This window comes from Amphiprion ocellaris, chromosome 8 (genome assembly GCF_022539595.1).
Source record: "Amphiprion ocellaris isolate individual 3 ecotype Okinawa chromosome 8, ASM2253959v1, whole genome shotgun sequence".
Lineage (NCBI taxonomy): Eukaryota > Metazoa > Chordata > Actinopteri > Pomacentridae > Amphiprion > Amphiprion ocellaris.
This window is the reverse complement of record NC_072773.1, coordinates 12658212-12685710: the sequence shown is the minus strand read 5'-3', so window position 1 is coordinate 12685710 and position 27499 is coordinate 12658212. Positions and strand designations below refer to the sequence as shown.

The 27499-nt window shown below is 39.8% G+C and overlaps 1 protein-coding gene across 4 annotated transcripts; it reads left to right on the top strand.

Annotated features, from left to right (window-relative positions):
- The first annotated feature begins 156 nt into the window (after positions 1 to 156).
- Positions 157 to 27187, top strand: dennd2c (DENN/MADD domain containing 2C). 4 transcript variants are annotated; one of them, XM_035942936.2, is made up of 19 exons: positions 157 to 408; positions 3726 to 4847; positions 8243 to 8367; positions 9401 to 9477; positions 9668 to 9826; positions 12649 to 12727; positions 12962 to 13006; positions 14143 to 14327; positions 15351 to 15460; positions 16121 to 16190; positions 17173 to 17250; positions 17645 to 17785; positions 19952 to 20100; positions 21468 to 21645; positions 21833 to 21874; positions 24216 to 24324; positions 24548 to 24790; positions 26310 to 26396; positions 26474 to 27187. In XM_035942936.2, the coding sequence occupies exons 2-19, from the start codon at positions 3952 to 3954 to the stop codon at positions 26503 to 26505; spliced, it is 2805 nt and encodes a 934-aa protein (XP_035798829.2). In that variant the 5' UTR covers positions 157 to 408; positions 3726 to 3951; the 3' UTR covers positions 26506 to 27187. The 4 variants fall into 4 exon arrangements, with proteins under 4 accessions (XP_035798829.2, XP_023154129.2, XP_023154128.2 ...); XM_023298361.3 differs by having other exon boundaries at positions 12959 to 13006; XM_023298360.3 differs by having other exon boundaries at positions 12959 to 13006; positions 14140 to 14327.
- The last annotated feature ends 312 nt before the right edge of the window (positions 27188 to 27499 follow it).

Sequence of the window (27499 nt, the reverse complement as noted above, 5' to 3'; positions counted from 1 at the left end):
TTACACAACAACTGCATGTTTTAGTATTTTCCACGTGGATTATTTGAAGTGTGATGGGTGGGACGTAAAATGTCCTCCAATTCTGGATTGACCATTAAGGGTTTTATTTTGGAGGTCCCAAGCGGAAGTCGAGATATCTCTGTGCGACTTGACGCTCAGAGTTCAGCGGAGGAGGATTGTTCTGCTGGAGCTGCTTTTCTCTGCTCTCTGGATACTTTCTTTGTTGTTGTTGTGCTGTTTTGTTGAAACAGGGGACTCGTTTTATTGGCTGCTAACAGTGTGAGAGGTGATAAGTTGTCTGCAAGTGTCCTCACAGAGCTCCCACTGAACGACGAGCCCACTTCATCTGTTTTTCATTTTAAAGGACGGAAAACGAGGGAAGAACAGCAGTTTTGTTGCCCCACGGAGGTGAGTAACGACACATCCATTTTCTCTCTTTAAATTCAATCAGCAACTTGTATGACAGTTTGGAGCTGTACTATTAATTGGGATTCTGGTCAGCTGTTTAATGTGTTGTTACAGTTTTCCCTGTGGATTCTTCATACAGAGAAAAGTCAACACCAAACTGCGGAAAAGATGCCAAGTTAAAACTGACAACTTTAGTAACCTTTTAATCAAGATCAAGACTGACAACTGACTGTTGTGACCTGGTGAACAGTGTTGTTACATAAATCTACACTTTATGAGTAACTAAAACATAATAATAATAATAATAATAATAATAATAATCACTATTTATTCACAAGGTGCTTTGACAGTCAAAACATAAGACAAGGAGACAAGACAGAGCAGTCAATTGATATAAACAGTAAAAATTATAATAAGTTAAATGCATAATTAGCTAGATTAGGGTGCATATCAAACAAAGGAGCTGTGCAGTTTAAAAAATAAAGAATAAGATTGAAGGTTAAAAGTTAGAAATTAAAAATCTAACAATTGTAGAATTTTTAAAAAATGAGAGAACATTATTCTTGCATTGCTGCTCAGCTGCTGATTCAGGGTCATTCCAACTTACCGAGTCAGTGGACAGCTCTAATTACAATAGATGGGAACATTTAACATGTTTCAGTAGTAGTTAAGGAAGTTTTGATCACATTTTTTGCTTTATATCTTCTCAAGGCGATTTTTTTCACTGAATTTCCACACCTATTACACAGTTAGGCCAGACATGGAGCAGCTCTGAGCCTGTTGGACCTTCATGCTGGCATCTGTTTGATGGAACTCATCCGCAGGTGTTACCAAATGTAGGAAATGCGTTGAGTTAATGAATAACTGAGTGCAGCTGAAGGCATCTACTTTGCATGTATCACTTGTGGTAAAACTATTCGTTGTATTAAAAGTGAATCCTTCGAGATACAAAGAGCTTTACTCTGAGTTGAGGAGAGAATTTGCATCCAGTTTCTGCACAGTGATATTCTCAACAGGCCTCAACAATTCATCTATTTGAAATGATCAAATTAGTAGTAGTCTAGTAGTCTGTACAATCACAATAATGTTGAATCTAATCTGATCTTAAATAATGAGGCTAATGCCATATTTCAGTTTTATTTATTTGAGCACACTGAAATTTTAAGGGGCTGTTTTTGCTGCCCATTGATCAGTGCCTACTATGGGGTTCAGGCTTTGACCGATATGAGCCTAATTACTTCATAGACACACCTTGTACATTTCATGATGTCCTTTTTGCACAAGAGTCTGAGCTGAACCTTGATCTGTAAAAAAAAAAAAAAAAAAAAAAAAAACTATATCGTAAATCAAACTGCACTATCTGTCAGAAAAATCCAAAGTAAATATTTCCCCGAAAAGCCCTCAGTTCACAGCCATCAACAAGTGACACAAAATGATGGAGCTCGTCCTTTTAAGCTCCGCTATTGCACTGGAGTTGTCAGAATGGATGTCTGGATGCACAGAGGCTGTTCTGCTGCCTGCTGATGGATCAGTCATTTCAAGGCACTTCATCTTGCTTCGTCCTTTCATGCTGCCATGTAGCAAACCTGCATTTTTCTTTTATTGTGGCATTAACTGTCGACTGTTGATGACAAACCGCAGTCGTACAGCACCTCACCCACAGCGTGTTGTGTCATGCCACACTTCTCTGGGAGGGCGTGTTGTGGTGGTTTTGAAGGTGCAATTAGGCTGAATTTAGTTCCCAAGTGATGAGGGGGTACTTCAGCTTTATGTGTCCCCTGTCTGGTTTCTACGCATGAAAGACTCAAGAGAGTTTCACTAAAAAAAATACAAGGAATTCCTCTCTGAGAAGTTGACAGCCTCACAAACATCAATAAAGTTCATTTTGAATCGCCCTCTGGCTTTGTTACCTAATATCACAGCAGCTCACAGTTTGCTACACTAGGAATAACAACATTTGATCTGTAGGCCTGGAGACATGTTTGCAAATGTTACTGTAACTAGCCAGTGGCGGATACATTTCTGGAGTTACTGTGTTTCAAAGACAATATTTGATTACCATCAGAGGGTTTGAATATAGCAGATCTAAACATGTCCCAAGTCAGTGGTTGCTTGCAACTTGGTGCAAATCTCTCCGCACCATAATTATGGACAGTCTGCTGATCCTTCTTCCTGCAGCTCAGGAAACGCAACTCATGCCTTCCTGTACAACATACCGCACATGGACAAATAATGCAAGTGGGTCAGTTTGGGAGTTGCATTGTCTCTGCATGGTCTAGCAGTGATGGTGCAGCATTCCACCGCAGACATACATTTGATTTAGGTCAAATCAAACAAAGGCATCACTTGCAAGAAGGACTGTCTCTAGTTAAATCAATGTCCCCCCCCCCCTCCTCTGCAGGAATGCGGTTCATAGAGTTATTATGATCATGAGCAGTGCTGTGGAATTTTACCATGTCTCCCCTTCTCCAGATTCACTTAGCCTCGGTCCTAATGTGCAACGTGTCCAAATGGTTTGGTTCCAGCGAGACAGGAGCGGCTGTACACCAGCATACAGTCGCCACATTGATGTTGACTCAGGGAACATGAGTCAGGGTGGCTGCAGAGTAAAACTTTACATGAAATCTACAGTGTTTGGTAGCAGTTGATCAGATGTATCAACATCTTACATTACATCTTTATATCATGCATATAGCAGAGTCCCCAGTCCTTTTATCATGTGTCTGATGAATGGCCCACTCATGTACAGCTCGCCTATCCCACTGTGTACGTAGGTGTGGTTGAAATGTTTTCCATCATCCAGTGTCGCTGGCTCTGTATGTATGCCTTGAGATTAGTGTGTTTTCTTGCCTTTAAAGCTATTCGAAATCACTTAAAGTGCTCATTCTTCCCACACATCTGAAAGAAAGCTTTGCAGCACCAATTAATATGAGACAATGCTTTACTGTATCATTTCATATTTGGCCAGCTACCAGGTTTAGGATGACAGTTGCACAAAATTGGCCTGAGGCTAGAGGGGGGTTGGGGCGGAACAACACACAGACACACAGCAGCAGAGAACTGTGCTAACCTTGTTCCTGTCACTGTCTTCTCTTATTCTGACAAGGTTTATTGTTGGAAGCCAGTCTTGACAGCAGCCTGGCCCACCTGACCTCTCTGTCCCTACCTACACGTTGTAGAAAGCTTCAGATGTGTGCTGCTTCAAAGTAACTGTCCTCTTGTGTGGCATGTGTATCCTCTTGACCCTGCAGCGTTGTGTCTGGACTTGTTTTTGTAAGTGCGGCGATGAGTAATTTTAGTGTCTTGTCTTCTTTCAGGTCGTGTACAAAATGAAGAAAGGGGGAAATGTCAGTCTGCTAACACAAGAAGAGTAAAGACACAACAGAATCAGCAATAAACCTTTTGGCATTGTTGTTTCAGGGATAGTTTCTGGATTAATTACTACCAGAATACATAGATTTTTCTGTCCGTCTTTGTGAGGAGACCCGTGACGCATTCACTCATGGAGAACTCTGGCTGAGCTGACACTTGCCCCCTCTCAACATGCTGAGAGTGGAGCAGGGCAGGCAGGGGGTTGGTGAGGTCGATCACCTGCAGAAAGAGGCCACGACGACCAGGCCGGGCTGGCAGTCAGGGAGGCCACCTTCACATAAGCAGCGCATTAACATCAGAGAGAAGATCTCCCAGTGGGAAGGTCGCAGTCAACAGGGCAGCAGCCAGGATGCCGGAGTCAGAGCACACCCTCCGACTGTATCCCGAACTCTGTCTGGAGATCTCCTAGGCAACGGATGTTCCAGCGAGTGCTCAAGAGGGGGGCTTCATGCAAAAGCCAACCTCTCAAAAGCAAAGAGCTTGGGGTTGGATTTTCGGGAATCTCCGGGACAGACTGGACATGTTGCGGTTGATAGGAAGTCAGAACCTCTGCAGAAGAATTCCACTCAGTTTTCAGCATCATCCCCAGGAAAAAATGCACTTGCTGCGCAAATATTTGAATCTACCAAAGTGAAGGCTAACCCCTCCATCTCTACAAGTAGACAGATTATTATTGCGAATGGTGCCCAAAACACAAGTCGCATCTTGGATATTGAAATAGTTTCTAAACCTTTACCTCTGTCAACTGACGAGCACGAAGACAACATGCCTGCTGGGAATTTCTACACTTCACGGGGTTTCTGGCGGAAGCTTGAGGGGGACAGGCTGCTGTGGGAGAAAGGCAGGGAGTCTTCAGGTGAAGCCAACCCCCCTCCCAAACCTCAGCGGACATTCCAGTATAGGGGAGCCAACAACAACAGTATGGGGCAAACAACGCGATGGGACAGCAGATCCCCTCATAACCACTCCACCGTGAGGGGCAGGAGGGTGGCTCACCCGCCGAGCTTTCCACCTCCTCCATGTCCGGTTGCAAAGGCTGAAGGGCTTTCGAGGCATAAAAAGAACAGGTGAGTCAATACACTTAAAGATAAAGCATGCATAACCCTTAAATACTTTTTGTAAGTTTATGTAACTGGTGGCTTCTCTTCTCTGTGTTGTATTAATTCGGCCGATACATAGATTTGTTTTTTTGGAGGCGATCTCCGTTTACTGCAGCCCTTCACAGAACGGCACCCACATACTCAGCTGGCTGGGTGGGCGACCCGTGAACAGGGGCTTCAGTACCCGATGCAGCAGTCATGGGTTCGAATCCAGCTTATGGCAATTTATTGCATGTCATTCCCCCACTCTTCTACCCATGTTTCCTGTCTCTCTCTCACTGTCCTATCAAATAAAGACAAAAATGCCCCAAAAATACTAACTTTAAAAAGACACACAAAATCTTCCATCACACAATACTTGTGTTATGGAAGAAATTAAATAATGCATAACCATATTAGAATTGGAAAATTAACTTATAAGTAGAATATATTACATTGAAACACACAAATCACAAGTGCACAATCTCGCTTACCTCTCTCTCAGAACACAAGGGGAGAGGTAAGGCAGGAAAAACTCTAAAAGTGTACGTAGAGGTACAGGGACCCCCCAGCAAAAGTTCCACACAACAACTGAGAGGCAGACCAAACTTTGTGTAAGTATAACAATAAACATAATAACAATAAAATAAAATATATATGATATTTTATGTATTACTAATACCATAATACATATATATTTAACCCACAACCACTGCTGCACGACTGACCCTGTTACATTTACATGGAAGAGAATTTCTTGTAACACTGTGATCTCAAATATTTTTTTTAAGAAAACAGCTCCTGCTCGTAGATTATTGGGAAACTGACCCAAAATCCGTCTCTGTTTTCAACTGTGGCTTAAACACTTTTCAGTGTCTACTGAATTGCAGACATGTTTTTAGAGCACATTTGGGGAGGGCGCTGTCAGGGTAATTGCTGGCTGGGGTCCTGGAGTGATGTCACATGATATCTGGCAGTATTGTTCCCTATTGTCTGGACGTGGCCTAGTTCCTCAGCTGCTATGGGTCATCATCAACTGGCACGCACACACACTTACTCAAGGCTTAGCAAAAACAGACAAAACGATGTAACCCATGTACCCACTGTCTGGGTGATATGATTGTATGCCAACGTGTTTACAGTTTCTACTTATATTCATAAGCAATAAAAAGTACTGTTACTTGTCTTAATGCATTTACTTGCTCTGGAATGAGCAGTAGTTTATGGTGTCTCACATTAGCAAACCTTAGATGGATTATACTGGTGGCATTACTGAGCTGGTTTGCTAACCTTACTGTGTGACACTTCTTGACATGTGCTACTTTTTTTTGAAGTTTTTTTTTTGGCCTTTTTAGCCTTTATAATAGTGCACAGTGGAGAGAGAGATAGGAAACATGGGTAGAAGAGTGGGAAATGGACCTGCAGCAAATGGCCGTGGGTTGCACTCCAATCCATGACCGCTGCATTGGGGACTATAGCCCTTGTTTATGGGTCACCCGCTCAACCAGTTGAGTTACAGGAGCGCCCATTATGCTGCTTTTCAACATGTCACAGATTAGCATTTTAGCAATTTTCTCACAGAGGTACAATATGAAATTTTATACACAGTGCAACTCCTAATTTGTAACTTGTAGTGTCACTCCACTGAGCAGGTCACCTAGTCACTGCCGCCAGATTTGATTGACGTAAAACAGCCCAGTCATAGCCTCATAATTGTTTTGTCTGCATTTACTTGGTGTCATTTTGTTTGGTACTCTTATCAAAAAATAAAGCAGTCCAATTCAACAGTCCTGCATGAAATTTAGTCTTAATGAAGTTCTTAAGAAAAAGGAAAAATGTATTCCAACTGAGCAACCAATAGACATCTGACTCAAACTTTGCACAATCCAGTTGCCTCATTGGTGAACCATTCCGACTGAGCAGCTGCTTCACGGTCCACCAGATTTTTTTTTTTACTTTCTAGAGCTGCTTCTGCTAAATTCTGAAGTTTCTCATGCATGACCAAAGCATGCAGCAAGTTTTGCCGCTGCTTGCAAGAGTATTCATGCACTCCAAGCATCTGAGAAACTCAACACTCTGTAGATAGCTAGGATTTTGTATGACAATGTCCCCCCAACATTAGGAAAATTCTTAGTGTTATGTGGCTAACATTACTATTCCCTTTGATTGTATGCTCACTGGTCAGAGCTCTGTTGAAATTACAATGCTGAGAGACATTCTGAGATGGTGAAAACTTTACGGCTGTTTTGAAACCAATAAATAAGGACTAGGAATGTTACTGTGTTTTTAACTGTTGAGTTTTAAACTCAGACACCGTTTACGTCTTTTTGCATCTCTCCTGCTCTGTGTAATCACATATAAAACAGCCGAATTCCCTATAAATATGTTTTGATTTATTGATTGTTACTCCACCAAGGAATGCGGGAGAGTTATGTGATGATCGGCGTACGCTTGTTCGTCTGTTTGTCTGTCTGTTAGCAACATTACTCAAGAACGGACTAATAGATTTGGATGAAATTTTTAGAGATCTCTGATATTTTGAGCTGAAAATTGAAAGAATCATTGTGGGAATATGTGAGACTTTAATTAATTTGCTGACAACAGGCACAATATAGGACTTTAAAAGCAAATTAATAAAGAAATTGTGTGCAGTAAAGCAGAAATCCAGTGGGCCAGTAACCTGTAATTCCCATCAATGTCTATGAGGACTGAACGATATGTCAAAAAAAAAAATTATATCATGATTATTTTGACAGATACTATTGTTGTGATATGGGTCCCAATTTTAGTAGGTATGGTAATTTTTTTTTTTTTAGCATTTTTGCGTTTCCACTGAAACAAATGTTAACATTTTGATGTGATTTTTGCTGTGTTTTGTAGCAAACAAGGATGTTCCCTTACATCTAGAGAATATGATTTCTAGCTTTACAGTGCTTCATTTTTGATGGTATGTTGTGACACATTCGCCTAATCAAGACATTGCAGCGCCTTAGACTGCAGTTTTGCACTTGACCAGAGACTCTGATAATATATGAATTGTTTAGCTCTAATTTCATTTTTACATGTTATAAGATGCTTCCACAGGGTAAAGTATTACATTATACGCAACCTAAATAACATGAAAAGTGGTTTTTGCTGAGAGCCAGATTAACTTATTGCTTCCATACTTGGATACTGTCAAACACATGTAAAAATTGCACCATATATTCAGTTATTTCCTTCCACGACAGTTTATCACTCTCACTATTTTACTGTTTGATGTCAGCAGGACGTTTGTGCTGGGACATGGGCTGAACATAAGGCAATAGAGTGAACAATAGTATGGCGGCTATCTTAGGACAGAGCCCTCTTTCTCACTGCCTTCCCTTCCTCCACTGTTACAGGAAGTCCTTTGAGTATGAGGACGCGGCACGTCTGACGGCACAGCGAGACACGCCGGGAGGCAATAGCAGGCATTCGGGCATTTACCACGCCTACTCTGATGACAACATTTATGAGGACATTGTCTGTAAGTTTAGCTTCCTGTGTCATATAAACTGAAGGAGACACTGTAGCGCTGATTGTGCATGAACTTCAGAACTTTTCATCAGTCTGGCTGTTAACTTAGCACTGAAAGCCAGAGAGACTGTTTCATTGACTGGATGTGCAGTTCCGATACATAAAAATCTCAATTCAGAGTTCAGTGTATTGCTGCATCAGAGCCTATTAAAGAGCTTTGAGAAATATACCTACCCAAAGGGGGGCTGTTTCCTTTTAGGAGTTTAATGCAAATTTTACAGTTGCTGGAATTTAGACTTTGAGAGTTATGTTCAAATTCTGTTCCATTTTCACTCGCTGTGGCCTCATTTTTCACTGCAATGTAAAGTCCTGCACCTTTGTGGAAACAGCGCAACCATGATTAGAAGTAGAGAGAACTAAAACATCTGCAGTTATAATGCTGTACATGCCAGAAAACAAATAAACAAGAGTTGATTTTCATTTTTGTCAAATCTCCAGCATTCCAAGTGCCCACAGGTTTCACTGGAGAAAAATAATGACTCTATATGCTATGAATATTTTTACTGCTAACATTTTTAATTTCAGTCATGGAGGAACTTTTTATTTTCTAGTTCTAGTTAGGGCCAACAGTTACATTTTAAACCAGACATTTAGAACACAGTGATTTTAATTTTGATGTTTGTAGTTTTTGTTACAGTTTCTGGGTCTCACAATTTTTTAAAAGGTAACATGTCCTTTAAATCTGACAACATATTTTAGAAATCAGGGGGTTCAAATTAAAAGCAGTTAAATGCTTTTGAAATGTGGCTGTATTGTATAAGTCTGCATTTAACGGCACACAGTCGCTTCAGTTCTTTGAAGTACTTGGGAGGTAGGGGCTTCGAAGCATGCTGCTCTACTTGCAATGATTTTTGCGTATTCAGGCTGTCTGAGTCGTTTCAGTCTCTTCAGGTAATTACAGACCTTAAAATCATCCCATCCAGTCATTCTGTCTAATCTTTCCCATCACTCTACCCCCCCCCCCCCCCCCCCCCCCGGCAAAGTGACCCGAGATAACCCCTACGAGGATATCAAGCTGTCTCCCATGTGTCTTCCTATTGCAAGGCCTCACAACCCAAAGGTATTGGAGGATATTCCATTCTTGTCTCCCTTTCACAGTACTTGAGTGTTTCTCATTAGTTCTGCAGGGTGGTACTAATAATACCTGTCTAACCTCAGATTGTAAGGGAGGAAAAAGCAAGTATTGGAGTTTAATACTATGTAATCATCTGAAAAGCTTAAGAGATAACTTAGTTTTTCTTGTTTACCAGTTGCCTCCTAAACCCCAAACGCTGCACGGCTACACTAGCAAAGTGGAGAGGAAGGACTTCCAACCAGTAGCAGCTTCCAAATCCTCCACCCTTATAGATACTCCTAAACCAGCTACACCCAGACGCCCAAGCACTCAAAAAATACACAGGGCACCTCAGGTAGGTAACAGTTTTTTGTTTTTTTTTAACAAACAATCATATCTCAATATTATGGCAGAATGAGAACTTTTTGTATGCTTCCATTTCGTAAAGAAAGTGCCATGTAATGTGTGGACTGATGAGTCATGTGGTAAATAAGAAAGAAAAAAGGAGGCGGTGACTTGCGGAGCAGGAAGGAGAGCATTCTGGAAGACATAGATAGAGGTAGAGCAACATGCATGTACTTCTCACAAACTCAGACGGTACATGAATTGGAATTTCCAACTGATGGCAGCAGGACGAGTGTGGACAGGGAGAAACTTTGATGACGAGGTAATAAAACAGACTTATTGACATATACCTGTAAAGGTACTGACTAGAAAAGAGTTATAGATTCAAACCTACATGACTCTTGACACCTCACGTTGTAAGAAGGTTTGACAGATGCCATTTAGGTTTCTTTTTAGACGGTGTTTACAAGATGCCTTCGTTGAACAGTTTGTTCTCAGTTATGTAACTTAAACTTAGATAAAAATCAGTGTAAATAAACAACATCAAGGACATTTTAGGTACAAGTTTGCTTATTTGACAGGCAGTGCTCCTCTTAAAGAGAAATTTGAGCTTCCTGTATGTGCTTATTCCTGGATGAAGCTCTGTGTTGATGTAAAGCGTGACTTGATTTAAGTCAAAGTCCCTCTCTTGATCAGTCTGAAGTTCTGATTCTAAAGAGGTAATTAGGAAAAGTTTAATTTCAGTTCTGCTTATCGGATTCTAAACAGATTTCACTCTCACAGTGTGCTGCATGTATGTGTGTATATCTACAGATATGCGTCAGCAGCATTAGTCATGTGAGCTGAATGCCTGTGTGTCTTCCCATCTCCTAATGCATTTGTGTTATCATGGTATAGAAAATGCTTTACAAGGACACTTTATCGATACAATAAGTAGGACATGAAAATACCAACTAGTAAAGAGACCACCTTCACTACAGTTACAATTACTTTATCTAGCTGTGTGTTTTTCCTTTTGACATTTATGAGTGATACATTTCACACAACTCAGCTGTGAAGAATGCAGGAGGATACTGTAATAACCTGACATTGTGACAGTGAACATAACACAGAAACTTTCAGTAATTATTCTCCTTGTCAGGGCTCATACAGCTGACTAAAGTATCTTTACTGCCTGTATAGCAGACACTTTATTGCGACTGGGTGCTGCTACTTATCTCACACATCAGGAAACTCGCTTTACACAACAAACCAACTAGTCTACATCACCATCATTCTTTAAAGGGAACATGTGATCAGGCTGTGGATGCACTTACCTAACCTGTTTGAAAGCATAGTAAATACACTACTGTTCAAAAGTTTGAAGTCACTTAGAAATGTCCTTATTTTTGAAAGAAAGGCATTTTTTCCAATGAAGATAACATTAAATTAATCAGAAATGCAGTGTAGACATTGTTAATGTGGTAAATGACTATTTTAGTGGGAAACGGCTGATTTTTAATGGAATATCTCCATAGAGGTACAGAGGAACATTTCCAGCAACCATCACTCCTGTATTCTAATGCTACATTGTGTTAGCTGATGGTGTTGAAAGGCTCATTGATGATTAGAAAACTCTTGTGCAACTATGTTACTACATAAATAAAAGTGTGAGTTCTCATGGAAAACATGAAATTGCCTGGGTGATCCAAAACGTTTGAACAGAGGTGTATATGGATTCACACAATTGTTAAATGTTTGTTCTTCATAGATAGAGCTGTAGTGGAGGAAGTACAGTGCCAATCAAAATTTTAGACACACCTTCATCATGTGCACAGTTTCATGATTCTGCACTTCTGGCACTTCGGTTCCTTTAGTGGCAAGTGTTTCCCTTATAACGTCTCTGAGTCCACCATAAAATATCAAACTGTGTTTTTTAGGGCATTTGCAGAAGAACACAGGGATGTAAGAGTGAAAAAAAATGCTGAAAATCTCTAATATACACTACCAGCCAAAAGTTTGGACTCATTTAATGTTTTTTATTTATATTTATTGTTTACTACATTGTAGATTCATGCCAAACTCATCAAACTCTGAAAGAACACATATGTAATTATCTTGTAAACAGAAAAGTGAACAAATCAGAATATGTTTTCTATTTTACATTTTTCAAATTAGCCTCCTTTTGCTTCGATGACAACTTGGCACACCCTTGGCATTCTCTGTCACCTTCATGTAGTAGTCTCCTGGAATGGTTCTTGTCAAGAGTCAATTTGTCAAATTAGTTGTCTTTTTAATGTGTTTGAGACCATCAGTTGTGTTGTGCAGAGGTAGGAGGTCAGTACATAGTGGATAGCCCTAATATTTTTGCTATCCCTCTAATGGGTTTCTTTTGATTTTACAGCCTAATGATGGCTTCCTTCATGATAGTGATGCTCTTTGGACTTCATATTGAGAGTTGACCTCACCAGATTCCAAACACAGATGCCACACTTGAAATGAACCCTAGATCTTTTATCTGCTCCTTGTAAATGAAATAGTGAGTGAATAACACACACCAGGCTATAGAACAGCTGAGCAGCCAATTGTCCAGTTACACCCTCAAAAAGGTGGAGGGCGCGTATAAAACGTGTTGTAATTCCTACAGTTCACCTGATTTGGATGTAAATACCCTCAAATTAATGCTGAAAGACTGATTGTTTCATTTCAAATCCATTGTGGTTGTATGCAGAGACAAAATGCTGAAAATTGTGCCAGTGCCCTAATGTTTATGGCCCTGACTGTATTTACTTAGAGGTTGTTATAGCCTGATCCCGGGCTGATAAGTACCTGTAAATGTGTTCTACTACACAGTATGTCAACAAGATTGAGACCATTTTTGACGATAAGCGAGGGAGGAAGCGAGTGAAGAATCAAGGAGCCACCATGCGAGGTGAGACACACTCAAACTGATCCAGAAGCCCAAATCTGCCACATCAACACTTCAGTATGATTAAGTTGAGCGTCTTGGTGGAACCCAGGATTTGATGGCACACGCAGGGCCAGTTGGCAGTGCCGCCCATTATGGCAAACAAAGGCTGACTGTCTGCATCTGATTATGGCCTGTCAAGTCTTTTCCATTCCTCTGCTTCTCACTAACCTCTCCCCCTCCAATTCATATCAGCAGAAGAGACCAGCGGGACAGAGAGTGACCCTGAAGACAACACCAAAGGTATCACCACAGAGTTGATCTGTCTGTAATGTCTCCTCATATGAATCCTCTCAACCCCAAACACCTGCCGACGGGTTTAAAAGGACTGTTATCGTTGAAAACAATGCCCACATGACATCATTTGTCAGAGTGAGAAACTGTAAAAACACAGATTCGCCAGAATTTTAACTTTCTGACGGTCCTTGAACTATTCATGTGTGACGTCTAAGCTAAAATTGTAATATTTCATCAAAATTTATTGATCACGTCACAATTTAAAAAAAAAAAAAAAAAATAGCCAAAAAATAAAGCATCGTCCTGCATCAAATACATTTTTTTGGAGTTAGAAATCCTGATAATATCTGTAAGAATTAGACAGGCCCAAATATAAAGAGTGCTGTGGCAAAAAGAGAAGATGGCTAAAGAAAAACCCCTGGCGTCCTGCAAGAATTTATCAGCTCCAGGGAAGTTGTTTTTTCCATATTTGTTTTTGTCAAGGCATAACCAAAAAGGGAGAAGAATTTACCTGTACACTGTATATGAAGTTGAACTAAAAATATTTCTGATTAACTTAATGTTATCTTCACTGAAAAAAAATGCTTTTCTTTCAAAAATGAGGACATTTCTAAGTGACCCCAAACTTTTGAACAGTAGTGTTCTTGTCAAAGAATAGCAAAAGGTGTCTGCTAAAATTTACCAAACCACTAAATGATGTGTTCAGAGTGCTTGATATAGTTGCTCGACATTTCAAAACCCTAAAATCTTCAGTTTAGAATCAGAATCAGCTTTAATGGCCAAGTACATGCAAAACATACAAGGAATTTGGTTACGGCTGTTGGTGTCACCCTAAGAATAAGGGAAGAGAAGAATAAAATCACTATAGGATAAAAGCAACTCTCTTACACTCAAATATAACAAAGAAAAAAATCTAATCTTGTTATTTTAGAACCTCTAACCTGGAAAATGTTTGGAGTGAAAAATTACGACAATGATTAATCAATTATCAATGAATCATCTTCTGTTAATCAACTGATTGTTGCAGCTCTAATATAAGCAACCACATTTATACAGTACATTATATTTAAAGGACCTCATATTGCTTCTCTGTGTCTCTGGACAAACATGACCATACTGTCTCTCTGTGTGGTGTTTAGCAGGTTCCAGGAGGTCCGTTTACATCCAGTCTACACTGAAACGTCGGCCAGGCTACCGCACCCTGGAGAGAGACTTGATCCAGCTCCAGCAGCAGCAGCTTTTCCAGATCTTTGTGGTGGTGTCGCTGAGAAAAGGCTCACCAGGAAACACCTACTCCCCTGAAATTACTCAGCAGTTCCCCAAAATGGTTAGGAGGAGCTTTTACAGTAACATCTCCTCTGGACCAGCGGTGTCAAACTCATTTTAGTTCAGGGGCCACATACAGGCCAGTTTGATCTCAAGTGGGCTGCACTAATAAAATCAGAGCATAATAGCCAATAAATAATGACAACTCAAATTTTTTTCCTTTGTTTTATTGTAAAAAAAAAGTACAATTCTCAAAATGTTCACGTTTAATTAACAGTCTTTTGACAAAATATGAACAACCTGAAATTTTAAAAGAAAAATAAGTTCAGTTTCAACAATATTATGCTTCAGTTTATCATTTACACATTACAACTTATAGATCACAGTGTATCTACAAATGGAGAAAACATTTAGTCACAGGTATCTGGAACAGAACAATGTATTAGATGTAGAAAGTATTTTAAATTTACACTTTTACAGATTTACAACTTGCAGTTGATGTCTTCCCTGTAATTTTTACACTTTGCAAAGTCGTCCCACGAACCAGATTGGACCCTTTAGCGGGCTGCTTTTGGCCCGTGGGCCGTATGTTTGACACCCCTGTTCTAGACAATAGACACACCTGTGGTTTGATCGTACTGCTTTCATTAAATGGCATCTCTAGTTAGTGTCCAAATTTCCATCTTGTTTGGCAAAATAAAGGGTAGATTAGTCTTATGTGACAAGGAATGCTTGTCGTTCAGGATTTCCTGAAGGGGAATTTCCCAAGCTGACATAAGTCAGGAGCTTTTGCAACAGAAAAATGAATTTTTGTTCGTATATTTCAATTTTGTCACGGTATATGTGGCCCTCTTTTAAACCTTTTGGGGTTTTTTTTGAGTTCTATATGAGAAGATATTAATTGATGCAGTATTTTGGGATGCATTTGAAAATAATACTCAAGACTTCACTCATAATTGTCTGTACTTATTAAAATACTCCCTATTAAATGATATTAGAATGCAGTTGAGTGATTTTACTTGGTTTGTCCGGGATGTCATTTTGAGACCTGCTCCTGTACTAAATCGCTCTCTCCCTGTTTCAGTTTGAGAAATCGTCCCGGCTCTCTAAAGAAGCTGAGGATCAGCTGAAGGTCATTCCCAAGTTCTGCTTTCCTGATTCTCAGGACTGGAAGCCCTCTGCACACACGCCAAGGTCAGCTTCTACCCTGCAGTAATATTCTAACAATGCTGCTTCACGAAGGCTATGACAGCGGCATACTGCTATTCTAAATTCTCTCTTCATCTGCCTTTCGTTTCCTGAAGTGTCATTTTTTTCTTGTTATTATGCATGCCTTTTATGTGTTTTAACACATTTTGTCAAACTTTCTCTTTCATTGTTGTATTTATTAACCCACATTTCCTCTTTTACTATTTATATCGTCAGATGTCAGCTGAAGCTCATGAATTGCTGCTGTAACAACTCAAATTTCCCACAGGGATGATTAAAGCTCCGTCTGATCTAATTAAATCTCTGAGTGCTGGGGGAATTGGGCATTGTTTTTGTTTCTACTGGGAATGCTCCATTGTTGTGATGTGATTTGCAATCTCAGCTCACATTGTCTTCCTGCCTTTAAAACGTTCCCAATTATCTGTGGCACTACAAATATCCAGAAGGGATACCTGATCATTTACTTTCTGTATGCTCAGCCTGACACTAAAAACTATTTTTAAAATGATGTTCTTAATATTCAACCTGTTTTTTGTTGTTGTTTTTTTTTTGTTACACCATGCATGATAAATGTTTTACAGATATGGTTCCATGTTTTAGTCAGTCCAATTCATAGCATCTCTCTGTGTTTTGATGTGTTTACAGTGAGACCTTTTCGTTTGTCCTGACTGGAGAAGATGGAAGCCGCTGGTTTTGTTACTGCCGCAAGATCCTGGTGAGCATGGATGTGTTAGCATTTGCATCTGAATCACTGACTCGAGCGTTCATGTGTTTATGTGTGCAGAATTACGTGGCAGCTGGCCACATGCTTACTCAGCATCTCTGAGGAAATGTGAATCACAGACCGTAAACCACTTCTGAATCAATGACAGAGGGCTTGAAGAATTTCATCTTCGTGTGTTTTAGAGCCTTTGAAGGCACTTTTTTTGTTAGGTTGAAAGTTTGACAAATTGTGTTCTTATTCTTTTTCTTTTTTTACCTTTGTGAAAGTAGTATGGCCCTTGTGTTAAGCACACTGTTTTATTTTATTGCCTTTACAAACTTGTCCAAGTCTGACATGGAGAGTTTTATATTTAGTTTTCTTGGTCGGCATGCTCATTAGAACAGAGACTCTTTTTTTTTGTACAGTTTTGTGATTTTTAAAGAATAAATGGGGAATAGGGTTGCACAGTATTGGAAAAAATGTACATTGTTTTGTCGTACTGTGTTATGAAAAAAATACAGGAATTTTCAGCGGATGTTTTGAATTTGTAGGAGAGTGCATCTGTGACGAAAATGCAATTTAATTTCAGTGAAAGCTTTGGAGGATTTCTCATATGATGTAACAATGGCACTGCTTTTGATAGCATTCAGATCTGGCTTTGTACTTGTCATACAGGGCTGTATGTTTCTTGTTTTTACAGTTTAGAAAAATCTAAGCCAAAACTAACAGTGAGAGTTTGATGTTTTTATGGGAGATAAGCTTCATGCTGCTGTCATAGACATGGATGGAGTTTAGACTTTGGACCCTTGATTTGCTTTTTCCCTACTGTACAAAGCTGCCGTTGAAAATGTTATTAAACCGATTAATAAGGAGAAATAACCTCTTGACATTGTAGCTCTACTTGTTCTTTGCTTAGGAATATGTTTAATGTATTTTATGATGTTTTGTGCTCTGTTGTTTCCTGTTTTATAACATGAAACTATGTGTCTTCAAGCCCAGTGGAAAGGGGAAGAGGCTTCCTGAGGTGCACTGTATCGTCAGCAAGCTGGGCTGTTTTAACCTGTTTGCAAAGGTAAAATAACCATACAGGACACTCTACTCACTTGCTTTTGCCAACAGAAGCCCCCATAGGAAGATGAAAGGAACTGGATTAACTAAAATTCAATGCTAATCCCCTTGCAGTGTGGGAAAGCCTTGAAACTGTATGTATTAGGATGGAATGAGGCCACACTAGAAGATCATCTTCAGCAACCATTGGGTGTGTTTTTCAAAGAAGACATTTTATGCATGTGGCTATGTCTCACCTATTCTTCAGTTGGCCAAGGGAAATTTGAATACAGAGTGAATATAGTGTGGTGTAAAAGCATTTCCATTCACAGCTGCTTCTGTTTTATTGCCAGGACTTGAATTAACACTGATCCCTCCCAATAGGAGTCACAGTTGTTTGTCTGCCTCTGTCTGTTCAGATTCTGGAGGAGGTGGAGAAACGCAGAGAAATTTCTCCAGCACTGGTTTACCCTTTTATGCGTAGCGTGATGGAGGCCCCGTTTCCAGCCCCCGGACGCATAGTCACCATCAAGACTTTCTCCCCTGGCTCCGGGAATGAGGTAACCCTAAAACCAAAAGAGGAAATGTTAATTGGTGGTTCGTTCCTCCTAACCACTCCCTTCTGCAGACTCAGAGTGACTCAGAAGCGGAGGTTATCCGTGGAAACAATAGGGCTAAACCATGTCAGCTCTGATGGGTTCACATTGGGACATTTAGGTGTCAAGAGTAAACTGTTTAGTCATTACTGTTTACAGACTCAAAATAAGCAAAGTAATCACCTTCCCACAAAAACCTAAGGAAGTGCTGCAAAATCTCTGCCTTGTTCTGATTCAGCAGTTAAGAAGCTCATAAGAGGCCAACTGAAATTTCTACTTCTGCTGCTCTGAAGTGTCAAGTCCATTGTCTTTAGCAACATTAACCCTCTGAGCAATAAGCAGTTTCTGGGTGTTTGCTCTCGTCACGTAATTACTCACAGTGGGATCAAATAAAGTCCAGCACTTCTTTGGAAACATCACAACCGTGGAGAGATGGAAAGATAACTCAGAATTGTCTTTTGTGCAATACAAAACAGAGGGTCAGTATATAATTGAGGGACTTTTGAAGTCCATGGTGTATATCTTGCATAGATTTTTATTAAAAGTTAAAAAAAAAAAAGGTATGTTTTTTATGTTCATTATGATCATGTCTTTACAAAATCCATAATTATTTATTATGGAAACAATCACTTATTAATAAAAAATGACTGGATATCGCTAAAATGTCAACTAAATAACCATCAACCACCTTCTAATTAGTTAAGCAATAATAAAATGAGCTTATTCAAAAATTGTTTTGATTTTGTTCTTTTTATTAAGTGGAGATAATCATGACGGATATTTTTTTCCCAATATATCAAATTTTATATGGAAAATAACAAATTGGATCTGTGTCCTAGAAATCACTTTCAACTAAGTTACCCATTACAAAAACACCTCTCAAGGAAGTGTGTTAATTCCAGATCACATGACCTGCTCCACATGATGTCATTTCCTCCTGAGGAAAAGAAGGCTTTCTGACTTATTTAATATAAAGTAGTGTGTGAGTCAAGTATGGATTTTTCGCATGTCAACAGGTTTACTACAATATCTTTAGAAATAACTTTCAATTTTACTCAATTGTACATATAATATTTAGAAGAATCTTTCCATAAAAATGCCATGTGGTGTTTGGTTATAGGTGGTCATGTTGATTTTAGGCCTGGAAACAGCAAAAATGTCAACTGTGACACCTGTCAGCTATGTTACAAAAAGTCCCGCCATTATATATTGACCCCAGTAATGCTGTAAGTCCTAAAAAAAGAAAAAAAAAGAAGAAAAAAGAACAGGTACATTTCTTCGATTTGTTTAGAAAAACTGAAAAAAACTTTTGACAAGTACCCACAGATGTTACCAGTGCTGGGGAAAAATGGTGTCTCGACATACACTACCATTCAGAAGTTTGGGGTCACTTAGAAATGTTCTTATTTTTGAAAGAAAATCAATTTTTTTCAATGAAGATAACATTAAATCAATCAGAAATACAGTCTAGACATTGTTAATGGCTATTCTAGCTGGAAACTGCTGATTTTTAATGGAATATTTCCATAGAGGTACAGAGGAACATTTCCAGCAACCATCACCCCTGTGTTCTAATGCTACATTGTGTTAGATAATGGTGTTGAAAGGCTAATTGATGATTAGAAAACCCTTGTGCAATTATGTTAGCACATGAAGTGTGAGTTTTCATGGAAAACAAGGAATTCTTTTTGTGACCCCAAACTTTTGAAAAGTAGTGGATGATAGATATTTTATTACTTACATTTTAACTGAGTTTCCATACTTGTATCCTTTCTCCTTTGTGTAAACACAACCTGCAGTTCAGCCCAATTCAAACATAGAATTTCTGAATTTTTGTCATTGTTGCATGTTGCAATGCAGGTTTTTATTTTCCTTTTTTACAGAATCTGGTTATAGTAATCCTTTCACTTTTGACAAGTTTTTAAACAAGATATGCATAATAAAGTAATTTTGATATTATTTGATATTAAATATTTCAATTACCTGCTTAAATTTACTAAAACATTCCAAATCAACAAGTGTCAGAAAGTTGAAAAAACTATTTTTAAAATTACAGTTTGTACTGGAAGATTTTGGGGTCTGTTTGTGCATGCAAGTTTAGATTGACTTCATGTGCTGCTGCTTTGCCAGATACTGACTTTGTGTCGACCCGTGGACTCAAGACTGGAACACGTGGACTTTGAGAGTCTGCTGCAGTGTCTCAGTGTTGGTAAACTCCTGCAAGTATTCGCCTCCCTTCTGCTTGAGAGGAGGGTCATCTTCATCGCTGACAAACTCAGGTACTCATGTGGTAACATGCAATCCACTGCACGGCCTCATCTCAACTGCTGATATCTATTATATGCAGACCACATAGCAACATCAAAATTTTAATTTAAATAATCTCAATTCTCCTTGATGTATGCCAGTTGGGGTTAACGCATTACAATATGACGATCCTAGTGCCATCGATCTGTGTGCACTTTGGCCTCAGTGTGCTGCTTTACTGGAGTCTAATCTGTGACAGAGTCCCAGGCCAAGTTTAGTCAGGTTTATTTGTTCACCAAGAGTTCCTGACCTTGCTCAAACTCAATATTCTTACTCAAGTTTGACAGTATTAGTAGATACGCAATATCAGACACATTTTAACCATAAAATAACATTATAATGAAGGCATTTAAACACTTGCCAAAAATACAGTTTGCACCAAATTCTGTAAAAAAAATAATCAAAAAATTCAATTTCAGTTTTTCTCTTTTTTTTTTCTTTTTTTATGATTAATGGAATTATAACTTTGCTATACTGCATTAGGCCAAAATATCCATGTTTTAGTTTGGGGAAATAACCCCACAGTAACATAGAAACAGTGGGTCAAACAGCTTATTCGTACAGCATAAAAGTAGCCCATTATTTTTACTTAAATTTCAACAAAAATATGTCTGGTTTTGTATTAAAACTCATTATTAACAACTAACATTTTTGACCTGTTGTTGAGTCTAAAAGCATGAGACTGGTAGGTTATGGGGGTTCTACACATATACACTACTGTTCAAAAGTTCGGGGTCACCCAGGCAATTTCATGTTTTCCATGAAAACTCACACTTTCATTCATGTGCTAACATAATTGCACAAGGGTTTTCTAATCGTCAATTAGTCTTTCAACACCATTAACTAACACAATGTAGCATTAGAACACAGGAGCCTGGAACCCTATGGAGGTATTCCATTAAAATCAGCCATTTCCAGCTAGAATAGTCATTTAGCCCGTATTTGTCTTTCATTTCATGTTATCTTCATTGAAAAAGGTTGCGAGAAAAACAGTTGAATCAGTCAACTGGATATTAAAAACTCAAGGATTTGATGGGGAAAACATAGTTGGGGAGTGGGTTAAAAGGTATTTTAAGAATCCAGATTTAAAGTGGGCTTTTTTCTGAGGTGTACAACACCAGCGGCTGAAGTAAGAAACAGTAGAAATGCAGAAATAGCACAAATTTAACCGAGAGCATGAGCTGCATTTTAGGATAACTCTTTGATACACAGCATCACTGTGACAATGTGGTGACCACTCACTATTTTCTGGGAGCTATGGTTCTCTCTTTGTGTCATATGATCTGTGTGAGAACTGAACAGTGTTTTGTTTGTGTCTCCTGTACTCTCTTGACTGCAGTGTGTTGTCTCGATGTGGCCTTGCAGTGCTGGCTCTGCTATACCCATTCACTTGGCAGCACACTTTTGTGCCTGTGTTACCAGCCAGCATGCTCGACATCAGCTGTTCCCCCACCCCATTCCTCATCGGGGTGCTGGCACCGTACCTGCCACAGCTGCTGGAGCTGCCCATTGAGGAGGTCTGTCACAATTTTGTAAAAATGGTTCAAAATCATTGTCATAGTTGTTTCAGTGCCACGTTTGGGTTTTGTATCCTTTGTACACGTATAATAGCTCAGACTATGTGACTCACCTCACCTTTTTAAAGCTCCTGTTGTGAAATAGTGACTCTTTCAGTCAGTAACTGTCATTCCTTCTCCTCCCCAGGTGCTCATAGTGGATCTGTGTGCAGACAAGTTTGTCATTCAGGTGTGTAAACATAGTATATAGTGTGAGTGATAGGTGTGGTTTCATCACGAAAGATAGCTTTGCCTGCACTTGTCCCTTGTTGCGTGTTTTGATGGGGACAAAGAAAACGATGCCGCACACACAAGTGCTGCAGAGATGAAAGTATGCAGGGTGTAAGCTTAGAGAACAGTCCCGTCATGACACAAATATGATAGTTAATTCAAGGCTGCAGGTTTGTCAGTTAACAGGAAGCACTTATTGTACTCAGGTAATGATCAACTTTTGTGTTTCTGTATATTTTGTGTGTTTGATTTGGGGGCAAGTGAGGTGCAGCCTGCCCAGGTGAACCCTTCCTAAGTCAGCTGGGATAGACTGCAGCCCCCCTGAGACCCTACGGAGGATACAGCAGTGTATAAGAAATAGATTTTGATTTGGTTCTTTCTTGATATTTCAGTTTCTGAGCTTCTAATCTTTGTTGAAGCACATCTTTGTTAGCTACACACACTAATTCAGTGTCTGTTATACGCTACCTGTCAATGTTTGGACACACTTTTTCATTTAATGTTTTTTTTTTATTTTCATGACTATTTACATTGTAGATTCTCATTAAAGGCATCAAAACTATTAATGAACACATATGAAATTATATAGTAAACAAAAAAGTGTGAATTAAATCAAAACATGTTTTATATTTTCAGTTCTTCAAAATAGCCACCCTTTGCTTTGATTACTGCTCTGCACACTCTTGGCATTCTCTCCATGAGCTTCAGGAGGTAGTCATCTGAAATGGTTTTCAAACAGTCTTGATGGAGTTTCCAGAGATGCTGAGCACTTGTTGGCCCTTTTGCCTTCACTCTGTGGTCCATCTCATCCCAAACCATCTGGATTGGGTTTAGGTCAGGTGACTGTGGAGGCCAGGTCATCTGATGCAGCACTCCATCACTCTCCTTCCTGGTCAAATAGTCCTTACACAGCCTGGAGATGTGATGTGTGTGATGGTCCAACTAAATGCAAACTGGATGTGATGTCATGTCACTGCAGGATGCTGTGGAAGCCATGCTGGTTCAGTGTGCCTTCAGTTTTGAATAAATCCCCAACAGTGTCACCAGCAAAGTACCACCACACCATCACACCTCCTCCTCCATGCTTCATGGTGGGAACCATGCATGTAGAGACCATCCATTCACCTTTTCTGCATCGCACAAAGATACGGCAGGTGGAACCAAAGATTTAAAATTTGATTCATCAGACCAAAGCGCACGTTTCCATTGGTCTAATGTCCATTCCTTGTGTTTCTTGGCCCAAACAAATCTGTTCTGCTTGTTGCTTTTCCTAAGTAGAGGTGTCTTAGCAGCTATTTGACCATAAAGGCCTGATTGGTGCAGTCTCCTCTGAACAGTTGATGTAGAGATCTGTCTGCTACTAGAACTCTGTGTGGCATTTATCTGAGCTCCAACTTAACTTGGGTTAACTTGCGATTACTGATGCTGGTGACTCTGATGAACTTATCCTCAGCAGCAGAGGTCACTCTTGGTCTTCCTTTCCTGGGCCGGTCCTCGTGTGAACCAGTTTCATCGTAGCACTTGATGGTTTTTGCAACTGCACTTGGGGATACATTCAAAGTTTTTAAAATTTTCCGGACAGACTGACCTTCAGTTCTTAAAGTAATGATGGACTGTTGTTTCTCTTTATTTAGCTGATTGGTTCTTGCCATAATATAGATTCGAACAGTTGTCAAATAGGACTGTCAACTGTGTATCAACCTGACTTTTGCACAACACAACTGATGGTCCCAACCCCATTAAACAGACAAGAAACTCCACAAATTAACCTTGACCAGGCACACCTGTGAAGTGAAAACCATTTCACTACCTCATGAAGCTCACTGAGAGAATGGCAAGAGTGTGCAAAGTTGTCATCAAAGCAAATGGTGACTACTTTGAGGAATCTATAATATAAAACATATTTAGAGTTATTTCACAATTGTTTGTTTGCCACATAATTCCATATATCTTGCTTCATAGTTTTGATGTCTTCAATATGCATCTACAATGTAGAAAGTAGCAAAAATAAAGAAAAAACACTGAATGAGAAGGTGTGTCCTAACTTTTGACTGGTAGTGTAAATAATTTTAGTAATGCTGGTAGCCTCCTCTCCTCAGCATGTAACATTACTATGTGAAAGTTTGGACTCAGGGGCTAAAGACTTATATGCACAGTGTAGTCTGGAGGTTTGGTATTTACACAGTGGGTTTGCAAATACAGACAGTGTATTTGTGCTGCACGTGAGACAACGTGTAAGACAGGTCAGATGTGTGTTTGTAAATGGCATCATGTGATGGCCTTTCCTGTCATTTTGGCAGATGGGTGATGAAGACTGCATTCTGCCCAGTAAATTGCAGGCAGCTCTGCAGCAGATCCTGGAGGAAAGGGAAGAGATCCTGAGACAAGACAATGGAGACAAATGTGGAGGTTGGTATAACACATCAGGTGCAAAAAACAAGATGCTGTTTGTCTGTCGAGGATCAGATATTTGCAGAAGACGTGTTTGCTTCAGTGTTAAGTCATAATGTACGATATTAGTTGTTGTAGAACTAGTATATCTATATATTTAGACATATTACAGTGTCAAGATTCATCTGCTTTGGAGAAATTCTGGTAACCAGTCTTCTTTGTTCCAACACGGTCCATCCAGGCCAGCAGGCTGACCTCAGCTCCCTGGTGTCTGAGGGCTTTGTGCGGTTTTTCGTGGAGCTGGTAGGCCATTATCCTCTCCACATGGTTGAGTCCTCCAACGGAAGCAAAGAGTTTCAGCGCGACAGCTTCCGCAAATCTCACCCCTCCCGTGGAGTCCGCCAGTTCCTGCAGCTCTTCATGGACACCCAGATGTTTGCTGGATTCATTCAGGACAAAGAGCTGCGCAAGGGAGGAGGAAGAGGTAGCTATGAAACTGTAATTACATAGTTTGATCAAAACTTAGGAAACTGTGCCTATACAAATCAAAAACTGTACCTGATTTAAATTTTCATGTAGCGCCTGCCAGAGGGCAGGAGTGTGAACAGTGTGTTCTGTGGGTGGGTGTGGTCCTTGCTGATGCTGTGTGCTCTCTTTGTGACCCGGGTGATGTAAATGTCCTGTAGTGGGGGGAAGGCTGCTCCACAGATGAATTGTGCTGTCTTGATGACACGCTGGAGAGCCTTCCTGTCCTTACTGCTGCAGTTCCCTGACCGTCATTCCCGATGCAAAAGCACATAGATGTTGAAGAACACAATGAGCAGGCTTCTGGTTCTCCTGACTTCATGCTCCTTGGACAGTTTTGGAAATTCTGGCTCTTCTACAGTTAAAACTGCTGTTTCTTCTCTTGTGGTAGCTGCAGACCCACCTCTCATCACCAACCTCCATATGAAGGCTGGATTGTATGAGCTGCTGACTGATGCACAATCCGATGTTTTCTTCTCTGCTCCATGGAGAAATCTCAAATGCACACTTATCAGTGGTCACAAACATGTGTAACACAGGTCCTGCTGTTGATAGCACAGTGTCATGTGACACTCATAGTAGTTAGTGCCCCCACATGTTACATGCACATGACCGTGCTCTGTGTATGCACACTGAGTCTTGGAACCTTTTGATCACCCATCGTAGATTGTGGACTTGGGACTGTTAGGACAAAGCTTGAGGTAGGGTGAGACACAGGTGCTAACTCAGTATATTGTCAGTTTAATTAGAGTGAAATCATTTTTCATATTGGAATCCATAGGAAGGTAAAATGAGTTAATGAGGAGATGTGTGATGACTGTAAAGAACATAATAAATACGATGTGGCATTAAAATTGAAGGCTTGTGTTCTACATAATCTCTAAAATGGATAAATGGTTGTCCATCCATCCATTATCTATACACCGCTTAATCCTCATTAGGGTTGCATGGGGGCTGGAGTCTATCCCAGCTGACTTAGAATGAAGACAGGGGACACCCTGGACAGGTCACCAGTCACACTTGCAATCACACCTACAGATAATTTAGAGTTACCAGTTAACCTCAGCATGTTTTTGGACTGTGGGAGCAAGCCGGAGTACCCGGAGAAAACCCACACATGCACAGGGAGAACATGCAAAGTCCATGCAGAACGATCCCGGGAAAGCCGGGACGCAAACTGGGGATCTTCTAGCTGCAAGGCGGAAGTGCTAACCACCACGTCACTGTGCATCCCCAGATAAATGGTTGTATTTAATTGGATTGTATCAAACTAGGCCTGTGGCCTAAGTTGCATGAGTCATGGCAGGAATTGACCTACTACAAAAGACATGAAAAACAGGGTTAAAAGCATTCTCTCTATTCGCAAACACCAGGACATTAAGTTGTGTAGCATATAAATGAAAATCTAAACCATGTCACGTTATGTTCACTCCTGCTGCACATATTCCGTGTTGATGACAGTTCCTTGTTTCCCTCAGGTCTCTTTGAAACAAGAGTGGCCGAGTATCTGGATTCATGCCCTGATCCTGAGCCGAGTGGTGTGAACAAATTCCTCAAAGGACTGGGTAGGTGAAACTTGATCAGATGTTCACTTCAAAACTGTCATTTTCAACAGCTAATTGTTACCTTCTACGTGTTTTAGGCAACAAGATGAAGCTCCTACAGATGAAATGAAAAAAGACCACATCTGCTTGTGAATGGAAGACGTTGTAATTAAAATTTAAACACTTGCTGCTGGACTGGATAAGATAAATGAATGTGGATGAGAGTCTTGTGCCTGAATGTGAATGACACAGCAAGGAGTTTCGATATGATGGGACCAGTCTTATCTTCTTATCTTATAGCCGTGCATGTATGTGTGAGAGCAGTGCAATTGTTGGATGAAAACTGGAAGCACGTCATCTTTTTCTTTTTCAGCATTGTGTCTTTGTGAAATTGCAAAAACATTCCAGCTATCATCCTGAACATGTGGGGTTAAATTAATTTGAATGGAAACTTGTTTACTTGCAACTTTACCTTTGACCTTTAATGTTGCACTTCACTCTCGTCACTCTCGTTAATGTAAATTCCATTATCATTGTTGCATTCCTTTTTAGTCCAAACTAATTTTGTGTTTCTGTTTGCATTTCAGATTTAGTTGTTCTTATCAGAGCATTTTAAAGTGTTTTAAGGTGAAATCTGAACTCTCTTTTTATAGCTTTATTCATGACTTAATCCCTGTTAACTGGAGTTGTAAATATTTTTTTTTACATTTTGCACATGTTGAGAACTTGTGTACAGTATTTGAAATATTTTTGTAATAAAGCACGACATGTCCTACTTACTTTTTTAAATAAATGAGTTTCCAGGGACATTATTTAATGTGTATCTGTGTCATTCATTATGCACATGCCTCAAACTAGCCAGTACTGTAAGGATACATAACACAAGTGTTTGGCACAATGAAGACGATCTGTTAAAAATGAGGGTACATTAGAGTAAGATATATTGTTTGGTGTTGTGATGTTCTGGACCAATTCTACTTTCAGTCATTTCGTGTGTTCTAGAAGAGCATCAAGGCACAGATATTCCTAGATCTGAATCAAAGCTCCTCAGGGTGTGTTTCTGGGCTAGTTATAGAAATTGAAATTTGACTCTACATATCTGTGAAGCACTACAAAGTGTCTAC

Bases quoted from the DNA above. Each gene is read 5' to 3' on its own strand.
- dennd2c (XM_023298360.3), top strand. From the start codon at position 3,952: ATGCTGAGAGTGGAGCAGGGCAGGCAGGGGGTTGGTGAGGTCGATCAC. The intron at 12,728-12,958 runs GTGAGACACACT...AATTCATATCAG, and splicing joins TCAAGGAGCCACCATGCGAG to CAGAAGAGACCAGCGGGACA. The intron at 14,328-15,350 runs GTTAGGAGGAGC...TCCCTGTTTCAG, and splicing joins CTCAGCAGTTCCCCAAAATG to TTTGAGAAATCGTCCCGGCT.